Below are 19,333 nucleotides of genomic sequence, written 5' to 3' on the forward strand. Positions count from 1 at the left end.
CAGGGAAACAGATGGAGATGTTGGGTGAGATTTATGTCATGACGGAGCAGCGACACCTTCTTTTCTGATAATACTTATCTTTCTTTTTTGTAGGCCAAGGTAGTGATCAAATCTTTTGTCTTATTCTTCAAAACAAAACAATACGAAATCTATTACCTCAGTGAAGGGAAACCAACTCTAAAAAAATGATTATATAAAATGACCTCTTTGAAAGGGTTTATAAGGAAACACTTCTGGTTATCTCCACGAAGCCAATGAGCTCTTTCCCTATGCAATGCATCTCTTTAGAGCTCAGAGAGATCAACGGAAGCTTAATGCGTGTACATATTTCTCGGCTGTAGAATTTCAGACTGCAGGCAAGGAACTAAATGTTTTTATGTTCCCCTCACATCACAGCCTCCCTTAAACAATCAGCATGTCCAGAAAAAGACTAATCTTGAACCCATATGCTGATTTTGTATGTGTAGAATTTATTTAATATGTTGGGGGGAAATTCAAACACTCAGAAATTCCGCCTTCATCCCAAGAAATCTGAAAGAATACAGTCCAGCACAACAATGGCTGAATCCACATACCCGCAGAGCGTCCCGGTGTTGCGCTAAATGTTCGCTAAACGCTGCGCTAGAAAGACGCTACACTTCCAGGTGTTTAGCGAACATTTAGCGCAACGCCAGGACGCTCCGCGGGTGTGTGGATTCAGCCAATGTATCACAGAACATTTTTGTGTTTCGGCTCTTAGTCAGGGCTGATGGAAACCTCCACAGAACACAGAAAAGATCTGCCTCTCCACGCACCTTTTAGGTGACACAGAGAGAAAGGAGGAATTTGCCAATCTTTAATGGAAGAGAAGAAGAAAATTCCTCTCTAAGAATCCATAATTAACCCATGAGTTACTGGAAAACAGAAAGAGTTCTCTTGCAGCAAAAGAGCATGTGCTAGGATTTCAAGTCAAACAAAGAAAAAATGAGCAATTATGGATTTCTAAAGAGGCTTCTTGCTGTTGGGGAAGCCCTGAAATTATAACCCTTGTGCTTGCATATGAGCAAAGAAAGGTGAGTTGACTGTCTGGCTTCTCAGGCCTGCAAAGCAACTCAGCTTGCCCCATCCGTGCCCCTGCTCAAAGCAGTTTGGGGTTGGCATTCATCCTGAGGCTAGAAAACATCCCCACATGCCTGACCAGATTGGGCTCCACCACAAACGCCTGTTCTCCCTTAATGCGTAAGAGCGAGTAAAGGGCAGTATCTTTGGCAAAGCCTGGGCGGCAGTGCAGTTCTTTCAGGTAACCCAAGGCACGGTGGGCAGAAGGGGCTGAGAACAGTGTAGCGGGCGTGCAGCATTCCGTGACGGGCACTATGTTGTAGAGTGAAGGGACCAAGCGGCGAAGTTCCAAAAAGTAGTGGCGCCCCACCAGCTCAACCAGCAGCATGCTATAGAGGGCAAAAAACCCCACGATAGGCCAACTGAGGTTGGAGCGGCTGGAGGCCCAGGCATAGCCAAAGGCCAGCAGGGGCCCCCAAAACATGCCAATTCCGAGCCACTCTAGGATCCTCATTGGCTCTGGGTTGATATAATGTTGTAGTCTCTCTGGATGGTAGAGCTTCACATAAAGGGCACCCTGCAGGTGTGTCTTTGAGAACCGCATCTGCAACAGGTGATGCAGGACTGGAAAGATCTCCTCCTCGGGAACTGCATCGTCCTCCACCAGGAGTAGATATTCTGGGTTGTAGGCCTGAAGTGACTTCTCAAGACAATAGGTATAATCCTGTTTTTCCTTTTCGAACTGGTTCAGCGAGAGCTCTACCTTCTCACGGCCTCCATAGCGGTTTACCACAGCCATGAAATTGGTTAGCAGCTTGGCATCCCCATGGCTGCTGGGATCCGTTTCCACATTACAGAGCAAGATTCGGTGGCGACGGCAAGAAGGGCCGCATTCCCGGAGGAGACGGTGGAAGCGAGATGCCACCTGAAGGACATAGTGGAATTCGGGGTGCCTTTGTACTGTTATGATGGTAATCAGTAACCATGGATGGAAGTCATCACTGCCCAACTTTTCTGATGAATTTGGGGCCTGTAGTCTCTCAAAGTAACGGAGGGCACTCAGCCCATCCTCTTGATTCCGCTTGAGGAATTCTTGGCTCATCGGACTCAGATACCAGCGTCGCACATAGAAATAGGAGTAGAGAAACTGCTGGCAAGTCAAGGGTGCGAGCACACCAAAGGTCACAACTGTCAAGGCAAACAACTGCACAAATGGGTTGGACCAACGGAACAGTCTACCCCATGGTTGCAGAAGTCCTCGTGGGAGCATGGTTGGCAGTTCTGGGCTCATGCCATGATGGGTCATTCACTTAGCCCATTTTTTCTTCTGGACAAGTGGAGGAGGATATGAATGGTCTTGTATTTAACTGAGCTATTTTCAAGATTCAGCCCTGCAAAGAAAGAAAGACAAACTATTATTCATATCTATCAGCCAACCATATGCCATAAAAATAGGCACTTTGCAGCTTTCACAGTAGGAAAGTGACAAATAAATTTAAATGTGAACACTTGCTTTATACCAAATTGTAGAACTAGTACAACTAGCTCGGGGTCCCCAACCTTTTTGAACCTGCGGGCACATTTTGAATTCTAATATGGGGGGCGGGGAGGGGGGGGTTAAGGCATAACCACAAAGTGGATTCTGCAGGTAGAACCAACCACAAAATGCCTGTCGCAGGAGGCAACACCAACCACAAAAATGTCAGAGAATTAAGTCATACATAACTTTAATAGTAACTCTTCAACATTGCAAGACAAAAGATCTGTTTAACAGTATGCTTTTTAAAAATTAATATACTGTTTTAAAATAATTAAAACACAGTTTCTCTCCAGTCATACAGTGAAGATGCACTGTGTAGCTGCTGCCAAAACATTTTTAAAGATCTGAATGGCCAGTCCGATCTCCAACAGCCAATCAGAATCTCTGCTGGATAAAAGCCCCACCTGGCCCCACCCACTTTCCAAAATATTTGGTAGGCTCCAAGGAAGGTATTGGTGAGTGCCATGGACTCCATGGGCACCATGTTGAGGACCCTGATCTAGCTCACTATTGTCTACTTCAAGGGTGGCCAATATTTTGAGCCCATGGGCACCTCCAGAATTCTGACTCTAGGTGGGCTCAACCCCAAAATGGCTGTCAGAAAGTGGCACAAACAACAAAATGGCCACTGCAGGAGACAGAGCCACCCGCCCACAGGAAGCCCGAGTGCAGGCGACAAAGAGGAGTGATTTTTAAAAATACAGTGGGGGTAAAAGGAGTGAGAGAGAATAAAGCCAACACTGTTGTGGCAGCTGCCACTGAAACATTATTTTAATCTACACACCCAATGAGATCTCCAGTAGCCACTCAGAAGCCCTGCTGTTCCCAACCCACTTTCTAAAAAAAAACAGTTGGAGAGTGCTTGGAAAGGTGTTGGTGGGTGCCACGGTGCCCATGGGTGTCACATCAGGGACCCCTGGTCTACTCTAATGGACAATGGCTCTCCATGATCTTGGGCAGAGAAAGGCCTTGCTCCATACTTGCTGCCATTGGCTAAGTAATGAGGCAGGCATTAAGATGGGAAAACACTAAAAGGAAAATGACAGAAACTTGTTCAAACAAGACCTTGGGCATAAAGTTTCAACGAAGGATTTGAACACTGGTTTAATAGCCCAGCCTAACCCAATCTTGTTTGAGTTTAGAAGCTAAACAGGATTGCTCACGATGAGTACTTGGATGAGAGGCCATGAGTTGGGCCGTCGTCACACGGGCATCTGTTCTGTTAAATTTACAGCATATAGCATTATCGCTGATATCGGCACAGTAACGTTTCTTTGGGTCACCTCGCGTTTCTTCGCGCTCCCAGCTGTCCACACCTAAGTGCTCTGTTCCCTTCTCTCTAATGGGTGCAGAAGCAGCTCCCCCCCCCCCTTTTTAAAAATTTTTTTGGAGTTTAATTCCACTATAACGGAATAACATTAGATAAACATGCCGGTAGCCCAACCCAGAACAACACTGATAGGTTGCCCTATTTTCCCCGCCCATGGAGTGGCCAGAACATTGGTTGACCCTTTTACTTTTCCAATTTTGAAATTATATAAATAGCCCTTTCTCTAATGGCAATTCAGTCATTTTTACTTGTTTTCTTCAGCAGAAAATTTTCATTGTGTGATGTCGTTATAGCGATATAAGGACATTATTACAAAAAAAAAGGGGGAGTCGCGGGAGAAATGGATTCTGGGATTGAGGAGAGAAAAAAAGGGTGGGCCTATGGCGTGGCAAGGCGATGTGAGGCATTCACACTGAGGCGCAAAATATCACAACTATCAAGCACAAAGCAGAAGAGAGAAATTTGCATCAGTGTTGGAATAAGGCGGGTGTTTGCTGGGAAACTGCGCCATTTTTGTGCTAAATAGAAGCCCGTGTGACGACAGCCTTGGTTGCCGTTGGTTAGTTGCAACTTGATAGCACATTGCACCTTTAGGGGTGTGTATAATCTATGTATCTGTTTTGTTAATCTGATGAAAATGAGAACTATGCAGTCCTGAACTAACCCTCTTTAAGCATCGAGGTTACAAAAGATTAAAATATTATTTGATAAAGAAAACAGCAATGGAACTCAGCGTGCTGAGTACTGGCTGTTCCCCACTAAAAATAACTTGTGCCTTCTCCGCTGTAACACCCACTTTGTGGAACAGGCTCCTTGAGGAGGAGATTCTCAGGAGACATTGCAGGTCCATTTTATTTGCCAGGGCTTTTAAGGGCGTATAGACTGCTGGCATCTTTCACAGGGGGTATCATTTGCAGTTTTATTTTATTCCAAATGTTTTAAACTGAGATTTGTAAGCTGCCTTGACTCACACTGAAAGGTGGCATATAAATATTTTAATACAAACATGCATAAAATAAAATACGTGGAAAAGTCTGACCCGGTGGTATTGGTGCATGGGCCCAAATACTTCTACAAATGGTAACCAAAATATGGTGAAACAGAAAGAAGTCACAAAGTCTGGTTTTGGCTTTAAAACCCAGGCCAATTCATTGAATACTTCCATGATTTAGCTATGTTAAGGACAAGAGTTTCCATCAAGCATTTTAAGAAGGCAACAGTTCAACAGCCACCATTCTTACTTTCAGGTAGCAACTTAATTGTTTCTGTCAGCGTAAAACTCTTGGTTATCCCCCTCAAGCTAACCACGAGCCTGCTGTCCGGGGTCTGAGGCACAGCCCCTGGCCTCGCTGGAAGGAAGCAATGGGAGACAGCCGGGAGGCAGCTGCCCTGCTGCCCCGTCCAGATATCAGAGCCAGAACCCGCCTGTGCCAGGGGAAAGGGGCAAAGGCCCAAGGCCCCAGAGGACTGGAAGGGGCAGGGTGAGGCCAGCCAGCCCCAACCTCCAGGGAGAAGATAGGGAGCTAAGCAGGGCAGAGGGAGGGGGCAAAGGCAGGGGGAATAGGGACCCAGCAATTGCCCAAACAGAGCCCTTACCAGCCGAGGAGGAGAAGCAGCCACAACTGCTCAGAGCCACGCCCCAGTCTATCCACCAGCTAGAAGCCAATAACCAGGCTCAGGGAGTGCCAGGAGCAAAGCGACTCCAGGTGGAGCTGCCACAGGCATTCTAGGGGAGGAGATGGGCAGCCCCACCCAGCATCAATGGGCAGGTAGCCCAGAAGCTGGCCAGGGTAATTCCTCATGAGCAAGGCCAACAAAACCTCAGCTGGGGTTTGTTCGCATGTAACCCCACCCTGCCAGAAAGGCAAGGAAGCCTAAAAGGGATTAGTGATGGGAGGGAAACACCTGAGGGGAGGCACAGCTGGGCCAAGTCAGGAGAGGGAATGAGCCTGGAAGGAGGGCGGGGTGGAGAAAGAAAGCCCTATAAAGAATGGCTAGGAAGAGCTCTGGGGTGGTGGGTTTGAGTAGGAGTGATGGAGTGGAGCAGAGTGAGGGCAAGGAGGAGAGTGGATGAAGGAGGAGATGGCAGAGGTCAAAGGGGGTGAGTGGCCCAGGTTAAGCAGGCCAGCGAGTGGATTGAGAGGGGGCCTGGGTGATGTATACTGCCCCTCCTTCCACAGAGCAGGGTCCTGCAGTATCCCTGGCACCCCTCTGATGTCAGGTGCAGACCGCCTGGTGCCCTGCCCAGCAGGGGCCGCTGCAAGACCTGACACCTGCAAGCATTCAACATCAAGGGCTGGCATAATCAGGTCTTGATATTTGGATCTGGGGAATTTTTGCTTTTTTGCCTCCTTTATTTTTTATTTTTTGAATCCTCTGCCTGATGAAGGGCTATGTAGAAACTGAAAGCAGGCACAATGTTTTTGTCCTTTGGTTGTCCTCAATGAAAGGTATTACAAGATTTTGTTCTCTTTTCTGGATTCTGTGTGGGCCTATACGGCTGTTTACAACTTTTTCTTCCTTCAGTCTACTCACCGTTCTAAATATTGGTTACTTCCACAGTTAACAGAAGCTCATTACCTCTTAACACACTTGAAGTTTTTTGGGCATTTTCAGGGAAATGTAAGTATGGCGAACAACACTGCCTCCTTTGTGTCTGACAAACATCCTGCATTTTTAGCTGTGTGGAAAACAGAAGTTCTATGGGGCTGTTGCTCTCTGTGCAGCAATAGCAGTAGGCTTCTCCTGTTGAATTTCTGCCTGTCACAAACTGTTAATTGCCTTGATGGGAAAAAAGGTGAAAAGATGACAAAGGGTAACCTTTCTTTTAGTATACAAGCTTATGAATAGAAGAGGGGTGGGAAATGTGTTCCCTCAACAAGTTCACTTTCCACTCCCTTAACTAACATTTAACAGCCTGAATAACCTAGCTTAGCTCAGGCTCATTAGAACTTCAGAGCTAATCTGGTCAGCCACGGACAGTACTAGGGACAGGAGACTACCAAGTCAGAGTGGGTTGCTATGCGGAGGAATGCAATGGTAAACCACCTCTGCTCATCTCTGGCTTAATGGCTCAGCCATGAATCTGAAGACACGTGTAACTAGCACTTAAGGTGGGACGATACAAAACACGTAATCCCACGACCCCTTTTCTGATTTGTTTTGTTTTTAACAGAACAATTTAAAGGGAAAGAACAACCCAAGAAGGGGTATTTAAACCTCTCTCCTTTTCCTTTGGAAAAATCACCCCCATCAAGCTGCTTTTGTCTTCACTGGGGAAAACTTAGGGGTACCTATGGACTTTTCTCCCGGAAATATGGAAGGAGAGGAAAGGCTTTAATACCCCAAGAGCTATGGAAAAAGACGACCAAAACTGCTAGGGGAAAAGACGGCCAAATTACATGCGATTCTGCTCTTAAACTTTATGCAGAGTCCTAAGGGTTGGAAGGGGTTTTACCAGCCAACCAGGTCAACCTCCTGCAAGAAACTCAATGCCAGAGCATTCAGAACAGAGAAATGTCCAGCATCTGCCTGAGAACTTCTAGCAGGGGAGAGCCCCAGGTAATGATTTTAAGTGTGTTATGTATTTTTAAATGCTTGAGGTGGTACAAATGAAGAATAGGGATGAGAGAGAGAGAGAGAGAGGAGTGAGTGAGATGGCTGGTTGATGACTGAGTGTGGCGGAGTGAAATGCAGTTTTTAGTTACTGAGCAGATGGAGAGCATTCAGTCTGGGGAAAGCAGGCAAGCTGTGTGCAGCCTGAGGGTGTCTAAGCATTTCTGAGAGAAATATTGAGTCAGAGTTTTGACTGGCAAACTGTGCGCGAGCCTATGTGAGGAAACTTTAAGAACTGGGAACTGAGAACAGGTTCACTTGGGTTATGCAGGGCAGGGCATGCTTTCTATTACTGCAATCTAAAATTTGTCAGGTCAGGTATTCTCCAACCTATACCTGTGGGTCTCCCCCACTCTTTTATCCTAAATGCAGAACTTTGCATTTCTCTCTGCAGAATTTCATTTTGTTAGTTTCAGCCCAGAATCTCAACATATCAAGTTCATTTTGAATTTTATTTCTGTCTTCCAAGACGTTAGCTATCCTTCCCCGTTTTGTGTCATCTGCAAAGCTGATCGACTCCCTTCACCTCTTCGTCGGAGTCACTAAAAACAATGTTGGAGAGTGCAGACCCAGGACAGAGTCCTGTGGCATCCTACAGGGGAGGGGTTGTGACTCAGGGGAAGACCCTCTGCTTTCCACAGAAGGTCCCAGGTTCGATCTCCAGCATCTCCAGTTAAAAGGACCAGGTAGCAAGTGATGAGAAAAACCTTTGCCTGAGATCCCGGAGAGTCAATGCCAACCTGAGTAGACAATACTGATCTTGATGGACCAAGGGTCTGAGTCACTGTAAGGCAGTTTCCTGTGTGACCACCTGAGACCTCCCTCCAGAATCATGATTTGCCATTGGTGAGATCTCTAAATACAGTTCTCCAACCAGCATCGATTCCACCCAGTCATGCTCTTCAGCCCGCATTTAAGCAACTTTCCAAACAAAATCTCAATTGGGACTCATTTGTTGAAATGGAAGTATATTGTACCTTCAGCACTGTCGCTTTCTACTATGCTAGTAGACTGATTAAAAAATGAAATTAGTCTGTTGGGATTATTCTCAAAAAAATTCACGTGGGCGTCTACTTAATCATCACATTGTTTTTCAAGATGTCTTGGTGGTACAGTTAACATTTCATCATCCTCTCAGAGGAACTGGCCTACCTTCTCCTTCTTCGACTTCCTTAGCGTGTGACAGGTAATAGTGCCTCTCAGGACCTAATTAATACACAGGGGTGGTCTTAGGCAATGGACAACTGGGGCAGATGCCTCAGCCTCAGCACTGAGAGCCAAGCTACAAGTGACGCCTCACACAGGTTGGACACTTGTCAGCTTCCCTCAAGTTCTGATGGGAAATGTAGGCATCCTGGTTTTACAGCTTGGCTCTCCGTTACAGCTGCAAGACCAAGATGCCTACATTTCCCATCAAAACTTGAGGGAAGCTGACAAGTGTCCAACCGGTGTCAGGCGTCACTTGTAGCTTGGCTCTAAGTGAAGACTGCTCATGCCCTCCCCCAAATTGGGGGGGGGGAGAAGAGCAGGCTGCAGCTGCTTGCACCGGCATCATGGGGGGCTCAAGCAGCCCACTCCACAGCCAAGACACTCACCCACCTTATGTAAGGTGAGGGCCACCCCTTCCCTGGCCCCGAGGCCTTGCAACCATGTCAGTTATTGTAACTACCTGGACTGCTGTCACACCTCTGTCACAGCAAGTTCCTTTTTGGCCTATTCCGGTTCTGTACTCTCTATAACCCCTTTCTTCCTCTCTGATCTCCCAGTCAACTGCTTCTTCTCCAGCTTTCACCGACTGTTTTTTTTGTTCTGTTTTCCTCTTTATAATATTCTATGCCTCTCCCTTCGGTTGCCGCATTCTATCCTGCCCATTGTGACAAATTGACTTATGCCTCTTGGAGCACTAACAGTGAAACCCTAAGCAGAATTACTTCAGCCTAAGCCCACTGAAATCAGTGGACTTAGATTGGAGTAATTCTGCTTAGGATTTCACTGTAAGCCCCCTACAAGAGCGATCCACCCTTCATGTTAAAGCTGAAGAGGTGGGCACAATCTCATGAACGTAACAACAACCCAGAAAACACTGGGTCAAAGGGAGCCTTCTAGTTTTATACTTTTCTGCATGGGCACTCACTCATTGTAATGTGCTCCCCACAGTCACATCGCAGGTATGGGCAAATGTTTCTTTTAAAAAGTGGGAACAAAATCTGGGATATGGCATAGATTTGAAACAATGGCTACAGACAGGCGTTATTTCGTAAAAAAAAAGAGATGGAGGAACTCATTAGCATATGCCCCATCCCTTGCCATCACCGGAAGTGTGTCATTAGCATGACTGATTTGCATATGCCACACCCCCTGACATCACCTATCCTGGGTGTTTTGGACCCAATCCTGGCCATTCAGGGCCAAAATTAGGCCCAAAATGGCAAAAAAGAGCTAAAAATGGCCGAAAAGGGGCCCAAAATGGTCAGGATTGGGCCACTGCTGAGTGGGGAGAGTGATCCACCACCTGTCAGAGGCCCGATCCAGGCCGTTTTGGCCCCAATCCAGGCTGAAATGGGCCCAAAATGGCCGAGAGTCAGGTGGGCGGGGCCACCTGACGTGTGACCTCTTTGGGAAACTGCCAGAACTGCGTTCCTGCGCATTCCCCCTCGAAATGAGCCTGGCTACAGATATGGAAATTAAAATAACAAAATCAACCACCTTCAAAGAAAACCTATATAAAATGTTCTACAGGTGGTTTGTGACACCAGAAAAATTAGTAAAGATGTATCCCAAAGTTCCCAATAAGTGTTGGAAGTGTAAAGAGAAAACAGGCACCATTTTCATATATGGTGGTTACGTAAAAAAGCAAAGAAATTTTGGAAAGGGATACAAGAACTGTTGCAAGAGGAGTTAGAAACGAATATACCTTTCAAGCCAGAAATGATCCTATTAAACATACTGCCAGATGAGATAATGAGGGAAAAGAGATATTTGATACTTCACATAATAACATCAGCAAGAATAGTACATGCCAGATATTGGAAAAATAAAGATACCAACAAAAGAAGAATTGATAGAGAAAATTTTAGAGACGGCTGAACTGGACACACTGACAGAATTAATAAAAGAAAAAAATAGACATAATGAGAAGCAAAAATGGACACCGCTGTACAGATGGATTGAACGAAACTATAAAATGGGGACTTAATTGCACGGTAGCCAAACACAGCTAAATGAATGAGGAAAGGCAAGAAGTATTAGAACTAAAGAAGGTAGACTTATAGTGACAATAGCTTGTGAATAGATAATATAGGTATGATGAAATTGTAGAGATGGAATGAAATACATGTTATATAACATGCAGCAAAAATGCAAGATCTTTGTTTAAACCTGATGTTGAAGTAAGTTGGACCTAAAACTAATAAAAAATGTATTATATATATAAAAAAGAGGAAGATCCCAAATGGGTTCGGAACAGCACCGCAGAGGTAGGAAATGCTCCTGCCTCCCCCCAATACAGTTTTCTTGTATGATAACCATGCACGGGGGGGGGGGGGATTTCACTGATTTTGATGCTCCACATAGAGAATCTGTGCACAGATGCTTCATGGGGAGCAGCAAAACTGGAAAAAAATAAACTGTCCCCCTAACCCCTACAATTTTCACAAGAAAATTGCATTGGGGGGCAGGAGCCTTTCCTCCCTCTGTGGTGCCATTCTGACCCTGTTTGGGCTCTCCTTTTTTATCAGCAGTTCCCTGCACTGGCGAGCATCCACAATTGCTGGGAGATTGCTTGCCACAAGAGGCACTTGGCAAGGCTACCTGGCAACCTCCCACAGCGGAGTGGTGATTCGCACTGGGGTCTCCCAGATCGTAGTCCAACATTCTATGCACCACACCATGCAAACGGGAAGCTGAAGCTTTTCATGGCATGGTGCTAAATAACACTACCTGATCATCGCTGCTGCTCAAACTGATATTTTAAAAGAAGCCAGAGTGACCAGTTTAAAAGTTAGCATTTCTACTTGCGAGGAGGATGCCTGACTATCCTTCAGGGAAGTGACAGAGAAAATGTGTATCTGTGCAAAATCTGCATTTTTTTGGTTTAGGATTTGGCTTTCGTCCAATGCGGCTACCTGCAACACTTGTCTATTTGGGAAGCAGCTGATAAAAAGAGTGGCTATTCAACTGGAGGAAAAGGCCATATTCACTAGGTAATGTTAGTTTCAGGTTGGTAGCTGTGTCGGATCTAAAGTAGAACAGCAAGATTGGAGTCCAGGGGCACCTTAGAGACCAAGAAGAGACCAGTAATGTTAGTGGGTTTGTGGCTTACGGGTTTGTGTGGTGTTGTAAGAGGGGCTGGTGTTGTAAGAGGGCCTGTGGCACTTCATAAAGGCTTACTTTACAGCTCCCTGGATGAAATTAAGCAATGTGAAGAACGAGTCCTAGATTTTATTTAGTTATTTAACTGCTTACACCCCACTATTCTAGAGAATGCTCAGAGTAGCCCACAGCATGAAAGAAAAGACAACACTTACACTGCAGTAGGTGTGTATGTGTGTGTGTATGTATAACAACATTCATCCCTAATAAAGCAAATTGAACTCCAGCATAAAACCTCAGTATTACGTGGGTCTGGGGTCCCATTGCGGAGAAAGGCAGGGTACAAATGGAGAAAATTAATATGCTTGGATCCTGCCTGCAAATCTCCAATTATAAACTTAACCCAAAAGAGTCTCCAGAGGTAGAATAGAAATCTCTAAATCTAATGCAATAAATTTTTAATTTTATCAATTAAAGTGCAAAGTGCTAATTATGTGCAATAATAATATCCAGCATTCATAAAGATAATAAATAAGCTACCCTACAATGAGAAATACAAAAATATACATAGAATAAATATTATAAACAGTTATTTGGAATGCAATAAATGTTCAATCACAGTCCAACTGGTGAAAAGTACATAAATGAATGAATTTTCACTTTTCTTTAATAGACAGTATTTGTCGTTGCGAGGAACTCATGAAGATGGCCTCCAGGAATCCGCTGCTGAGCAGAAGAGCACTGAAGCTGAACATTACATCAAACATACAGCCGACGGTTTTTTTGCCAGCATATTTTCAATTCTGGTTTCGTATTCCCACTTTCTCCTAGGCCTTATTCTCAGGTTTAAAGGTCACACATAGTACAACGGCTCATCACCAAGTCGGTTCAAGCAGACGGAGCTATCTGCTTGAACCGTCTGTATTTCTCATCGCAGAGTGGCTTATTTATTATCTTTACAAATGCTTGATATTATTATTGCACATAATTAGCACTCTGCACTTTAACTGATAAAATAAAAAAAATAAAAATTTATTGTATTTGATTTAGAGACTTCTCTTCTACCTCCGAAGACTCTTTCGGGTTAACAGTTTGTCATTTCCAGTAGAGCCTGACTTAGCAAAAATCTCCAATGATAGGATTTCCGTCCACAACATGGCTTTTCCGCTACCCCCAAATGCGGCTCCTAAGGGATAGGGGGCATCAGAAAGAACGCAAGAGTTGGGGGGGGGTCTGCCACAAGAAGGGGTAATAAGCAAATTACAGCCCCTCCTATTATGCATTGAGTCAGTTGACTCACGGGACACGACTCACATATTTTGCCACTCAAATAAACAGCAACAAGTGTCCATTTGCCACCCAGTAACTGTCAGCAAAAGGCCCTCTGCAATAGCCAAGCTTTTCTAAAGGCCCGGGTGAATCTATTTCTTCTGGGAGGCTGCGTCATAAGGGGGAGGGGGGAGCATTACAGGAAAAAACCAGTTTCTCACCAAGGCCAACCAAGGAAGGAAGGATCCAGAGAACATTTGACTGCCTTAACTGTGAGCAGTAAATGAGGGACGGATCACCCTGGGGGAAGAGGTGAAAAGATTTTGCAAGTTCCCTAGAATGGGGAAAAACAACAACATAGAACAGCCCGGAGGTATTGCTGAAATTAAGTGGGTGTGGACCTTTTCTCCACCTTGGAACCACTGAGAGTTCAACTGAGATATAAACTGTATGCAAATCTGACAAATGATAAAGCGATAAAACTCACAAATGATGAAAATCCAAGCTAGGTCCACTGGAACAGCAGGCAAGTTGGACATAAGTGGAATATTCCATTAGACTATTCTTTCTAAGCCTTTGTATGAAGAAAAGAAGGATGGGGGGGGGGGACGGACAGTCTACCCATTCGCTTGCAACAGACGGTACCTCTCCTAGATTCAGTGTGCTACTCCCTGTGTGCACGTGTGATGGACTCAGCTCCAGAGGCTGAGATTTCCAGTCAGTGAGCTATGATTGACATGTTTCCTCCCCGCCGCTTTTGGGACTAGCCTGAAATGGCAGTTGGGGGTGGAATATGGGGGAAGATGGCAGTTGGGAGTTGGAGAGAATAAACAAGAGAGTGAAAGGGGGTTGGAGCCTGGCTTCAGACCAGAGAGGGTCAGCCAGAGAATCCTCTGTGAGAGGAAATAATGTTTGTGAAACACTGTTAGTCCTAGGACTAAAGTGGGGAAAACCAGCACTAACTCCTGCTTAGACTCAAGAGATCTGGGAATTATAGAGGGCCAAGGAAGGGGGTAGAGAGGAGTCTCCCCTTCAGTGCCAGGAACAGGGTTAGAGCTCATAACTGTAACACCTGCCCAGTATCTAGCAAGGGTTTGTCTCAGTGGAGCACCCTAAGGTCTGGAGTGGAGGGAAAGTCATGCTGTGTTTGTGTTTGAGTATATAAAGTGTAACATCTGTCAACCTCTGAAAGAAGCCAGCAACCTAGTGTTATTCCAAGTGTTTTGTGCCTCACACCAGTGAAGTTGCTGTACAAAAAACTTTTCTGTTTCTTCAGTTCCAACACCTGCCAACCTGCCTTTTGATTTTAACCTTCAGTAAACGAACCTTCAGTTACTTTTTGAACCTCCCCAAGCCTTGTGTGCCAGTTTCTGCTAAAGGGAAGCGCAAACCCCTGATCTGTCCTCTACTAAGACTTGGCTGGGTAACCATCTTTAATATTTCTTAAGAGTGGGACAAGAAGGAAAGTTGAAGCTTCACATCAACCACGCTACCAGAGGCTTCCCAGCCCAGTATACAGCTTCATAAGCTTAAAGAGGAGAAGTTTTACCTCAGGGTAGGGGAAGGTCAGCCTTAGCCTGAGTTGCACGTGGGTTTGTGGCAGCCTCTTTCCAAGGGGACATGTCAGGAAGCCTCTCCGGGCAAACCAATACATATTCTGACCAAGGTTGCTCTGGGCAGCGACAGCAGAGAAATTGCTCTCTTTGCATGTAGAAGAAACCTCTTGCATTTGTTTCCTGCAGCTTTCCATTTAAGCTCTCAGTGAGAGTTAATACGGTGCAAGTCTGGAGGAGTCTGTGTCTTGAAAGAGTCCAGTAGCACCTTTAAGACTAAGCAATTTTATTGTAGCATAAGCTTTCAAGAACCACAGCTCTCTTCTCAGATGCATCTGACGAAGAGAGCTGTGGTTCTCGAAAGCTTGTGCTACAATAAAGTTGGTTAATCTTAAAGGCACTACTGGACTCTACTATTTTTGCAACTACAGACGAACATGGCCAAGTCCTCCGAATCTGTGTCTTGGAGGGCTCTGTTGTGTGGGCAAAGGATATGTGAGGGGAAAGGGTAACTGACCGAATACGATTTCTTTTCTGTATGTCCCAAGAGGGCCTTGTCCTACTGCTGCTTTTGGAAGAAGTTGCCAGTTGATGCACAGCAAAATGTAACACCAAAGGCCAGGCAAAACTTTTAATCTGGGCCAGTTGGAAAAACACAAAAAAGTGTACAAGCTTTACAACTCTACACAACACTTCATCAGGCAAGATGTTAAGGAAGGGGGATGGGTGGGCAGATGAGAAAAAAAAGATCTTAAGATCTATGCATCCTTCGAGTCCAGTAGCATCTTAAAGACCAACGATTTCCAAGGTATAAGCTTTCAAGAGTCAAAGGTCCCTTTGTCAGATACAAGTAGGAATGGAGACCCCGGTCCCTAATATCCCAATCAGAAGGTGGGAGGGATGTTGCAAAGAACCCTTCTTTGTAACATCCCTTCTACATTTTGACTGGGAGCCAAACTAGACGTTATGATGGCCAACTGTGGCCACAGCTGCTATTTTAGAGGAGAATTTGGCCTTTTAAAAATTGTCACAAGGGAGCGACCATGCCACCATGCAATCTTATTCCTCTGTACCTTGTCAAGTGCTAAAACATTCACAGTGGGCTTTTTCCAGCACTTGAAAAGGTGTGCATGTAGGGAAACAAGACTGCATGCTACCTTCACGGCGATTACTGAACAGCAAAATTCTCCTCTAAAATTGCTTTGGTGACCACAGCCTGTGCCTTGGCTGCTGTAATGTCTAGTTTGGCCTTGAGATATAAGGGCTCTGAGATCCCCATTCCTACTTGTATCTGATGAAGGGAGCTTTGTCTCTCAAAAACGTATACCCTGGAAATCTCATTGGTCTGTAAGGTGAACACATAAAAGATCTAGATTACTCCAGCTCAGTTATACGAGTTCAGACAGTATGCTCCACCCAGTTGTTTGGCATCCTTCCACCTCCAACGATCCCAGCCTATATTAAACACCTAACAGTCCCTTGTTTTTGTAGAGCATTCATACTCACATTCCTGAATATTACCCCCTCAAGCATTCCTATATGGAAGATACTATAATTTGCTGTATTTGGACAGACTCTGCCAATGCATTTTGAAAAAGGTTGACTCCCTGTCCCATATGATATTGGAATGCCGTCATTATACATTTTATTGTAAATTATGGATTGCCCTTATTTTAACTAAATTATCTTCCACTGTATCAAAAGATAATATCGTGCCTTTCTGTTGGTGAATAGAGACCCAGGGACTATGTTGGCTGTGGCCAAGTACCTCTCCACCATATTTTCCTTAAAGAAATAAAGACTCCTTATCGGCTTCTCAAGATCATTGAATCAAAGGAACTTGAAAGAAAAGGAAAATCTTGCTCTTCTACTGCAGACCAACAGAGATAGCGCCGTGCATACTGTGTGGAATGCACACAGCAGATACACACAGATAAAATGACACTGGGCGCGGCTGGTCTCAGGTTGCACATCTGTGCCTTTGGGAAGAAGGGACAATTAACGCTCAGGGGCCCAGCTTCCAACGCAATGCCGAGAAGGAATCAAAGGGCAGCTTCTATAAACAGGATACTAATTCAATGTATCCCTCCCACACCACACCTTATTATCGAACTGTGATTCTCGAAAGCTTATGCTTTCGAGTTGGTTAGTCTTAAAGGTGGTTAGTCTTAAAGGTGCTACTGGACTCTTTTTGATTTTGCACCCGCCCTTAAGACTCTTGCAAAGGTCTGGCTCACACACTTGGATGGATATTGTTTACTTCTTTAAAATGTGTCTATGTCTACCTTTCTTCTGACCTGAGCTGGGCTTCACAGTAAAATAAAATACAATCAAGCTACGGGGAAAAACCACATCATTGAAAAATATTTAAACAATAAATAAGAAGTACATAAATAGGACATTAAAAACCACCAGCCTGCAGCCCAGATATTGAATGCTCTGAGCAACAGTTCCATTTTACAGCCTTGCTGGAAATCCAGGGAGACAGAAGCTCCCCCCCCCTCCCCATGGTTGTTGCACCGGCTGGGAAAATTACTGAAGGAGCCAGGGACATCCCAGATAAATGGGGCAGGGCCAGTGGGCCCCACTGGAAAGATCTTCCTGCTGGCAGGAGACAGGCAGGAGAAGCAAGTGTCCCTTGTGTTGCTGGGTCACACCAATGCAATCACACCAACGGAAGGCCTTGTGTTCCTGAGACACAGCAATGCATGGTTCTTTATCTAGCTGAACCACAGTAGGACATTAGACAAGACCAGGGCCTTACAGTCCTATCCTAGGCACGTTTACAGTAAGTTCTCTGCCAGTTGAATGGAGACCTGTTTTCCAGCTGGTTATTTAGAACTGCAGCCTAAACGATCTTGTATCCAATGAAGTCACCCTCTGTCACGATTTTTAAGAAGAAAAAAAATTACTACAGTCCTTTTAAAATGCTAATTCTCCCTTTCCTCCTTCCCAGAAATAATAGCAGGTAAAGGTGCACCTTGGCACAGGTTAGCCTGATCTTGGAAGCTAAGAAGGGTTGGCCCTGGTTAGTATTTGGATGAAAGACCACAAAGAAGTACGGGGTTGCTATCTATGTGGAGGCGGCCACGGCAAACCGCCAGGGCACATCTCTTGTCTTGAAAACCCGAGGGGTTTGCCGTAAGCGAGCTGTGACCTACCAGCGCTTTCCCTCAAGGATTTTGCATGCATCTGACGAAGAGAGCTGTGGTTCTCGAAAGCTTACGCGACAATAAAGTTGGTCAGCCTTAAACGGTGCCACTGGGCTCTTTTCTATTTTGCTACTACAGACTAACACGGCTAACTCCTCTGGATCTATTGCCAAGGCCCCCTTCTCCTTAAGGCAAGAACCACAAAGCTGCGCAGGGCGAAACGGAAAAGACCGGAACACGTTGCGAGCACAAGCCGGGGGCGCAATTCTGGCGACGTCCCCCGATCCGGACGCCGGCAGGAAAGGAGACAGATTCCGCAAAGCGATGCAAAGAGCAGGTCTACTCAGACTCCGGCTCAGGTCTATTCAACGGGGCTTACTCCCGAGAAAGTGTTTGGAGATCGCCCAGACAGTTAAGCTCTGCTTCTGGCTGGACTCGAGGCAGCGAAGGACCCCCTCCCAGGGCTGCCTGTTTCCCGAACCGCTTTTGCTGCCCGTTTCCACGAAGCCGCTCCGCGATTCCGGCGCGCGGGCCGGGCTCTTCCCCGGCTTCTCGCCGACCACCCCGGACGCTCTCCGCGAACCCGAGCCGGCCCGGCCATTCTTGGAACCGCTCTGCAATGCCTCGGGGGCGGCTAGCGGAGAGAGCTTGCAGAGCGACCCGGAGGGGCGGCGGCGGCTGGAGCTGACGCCCTCCGACAAACGCGCCGCTTTGCCAAACGGCCACCAGGCAAGCGATGCCCCCTTTCTCCAGCCGGATCGCCTTCACCTACCTGCAAGAGCCGGGCTCCAAGAGCGGGGGAGCAATTCCTCCGCTGGAAGAGCGGCGCCCCTCCGCGGCCCTTCCAAACCAGGCTTGGCAACCCGAATCGGAACCCGTCGGCGTGCCAAAGGCCAGCCGGCCCCCTTCGAATGCGCGGTGGCGACTCGCAAGCGCTCCGGGCGCGGGCTCCGTCTCTATCGCGGCCTTTTCCGCTTGTTGCTCCCCCCCCTCCCTTATATCTCTCGCAGGCGGCCAGGGTGGGATTAGTTGAACACGAGGGCTGAGCATGTGACGGCCGCCGGCGGAGAGGCTCCCGAGGAGCGAACGCGCAACAAAGCCGAGCCCGTCCCCTGGGCTTGGAAATGGGATTTTGGAAAAACCAGGCAAGAGATCTAGTGGCACTAACAACGAGGAAGCATTGGGTTTCTGTTGCCTAGGCATCGATTAGAATTTTCTCATCCTGAAACTATTCTGGGATCAGCACCAATCCATATGCAAAAGATCCTCCTCAGGATACAGTGAAGCCTCCTTCCATTAGCATTCCACACCCTGGGAAACTCTTACAGGATGACTCAGCCCAACCCCACCCCTCCTGAGTAGATATAAATGACCTGCCAACATCTTTTTCACACTGAGAGATCTCTGTCTTTTGGTGCTACACCTCTGAAGATGCCAGTCACAGCTGCTGGCGAAGCGTCAGGAACTACAATGCCAAGACCGGGGCTATACAGCCCGGAAAATCCACAACAACCATTATTCTGGG

The 19,333-nt window shown here is 46.3% G+C and overlaps 1 protein-coding gene across 1 annotated transcript; it reads right to left on the reverse strand.

Moving 5' to 3' along the window:
- Window positions 1-450: 450 nt before the first annotated feature.
- Window positions 451-19,047, reverse strand: PGAP4 (post-GPI attachment to proteins GalNAc transferase 4). Its single transcript, XM_054987547.1, has 2 exons — window positions 18,581-19,047; window positions 451-2,429 (listed from the first exon to the last, which is right to left on the reverse strand). The coding sequence occupies exon 2, from the start codon at window positions 2,342-2,344 to the stop codon at window positions 1,118-1,120; it is 1,227 nt and encodes a 408-aa protein (XP_054843522.1). The 5' UTR covers window positions 2,345-2,429; window positions 18,581-19,047; the 3' UTR covers window positions 451-1,117.
- Between the last annotated feature and the right edge of the window lie 286 nt (window positions 19,048-19,333).

Source organism: Eublepharis macularius, chromosome 8, assembly GCF_028583425.1.
Source record: "Eublepharis macularius isolate TG4126 chromosome 8, MPM_Emac_v1.0, whole genome shotgun sequence".
Lineage (NCBI taxonomy): Eukaryota > Metazoa > Chordata > Lepidosauria > Squamata > Eublepharidae > Eublepharis > Eublepharis macularius.

Coding starts and splice junctions, on each gene's coding strand:
- PGAP4 (XM_054987547.1), bottom strand. CDS start 2,344: ATGACCCATCATGGCATGAGCCCAGAACTGCCAACCATGCTCCCACGA.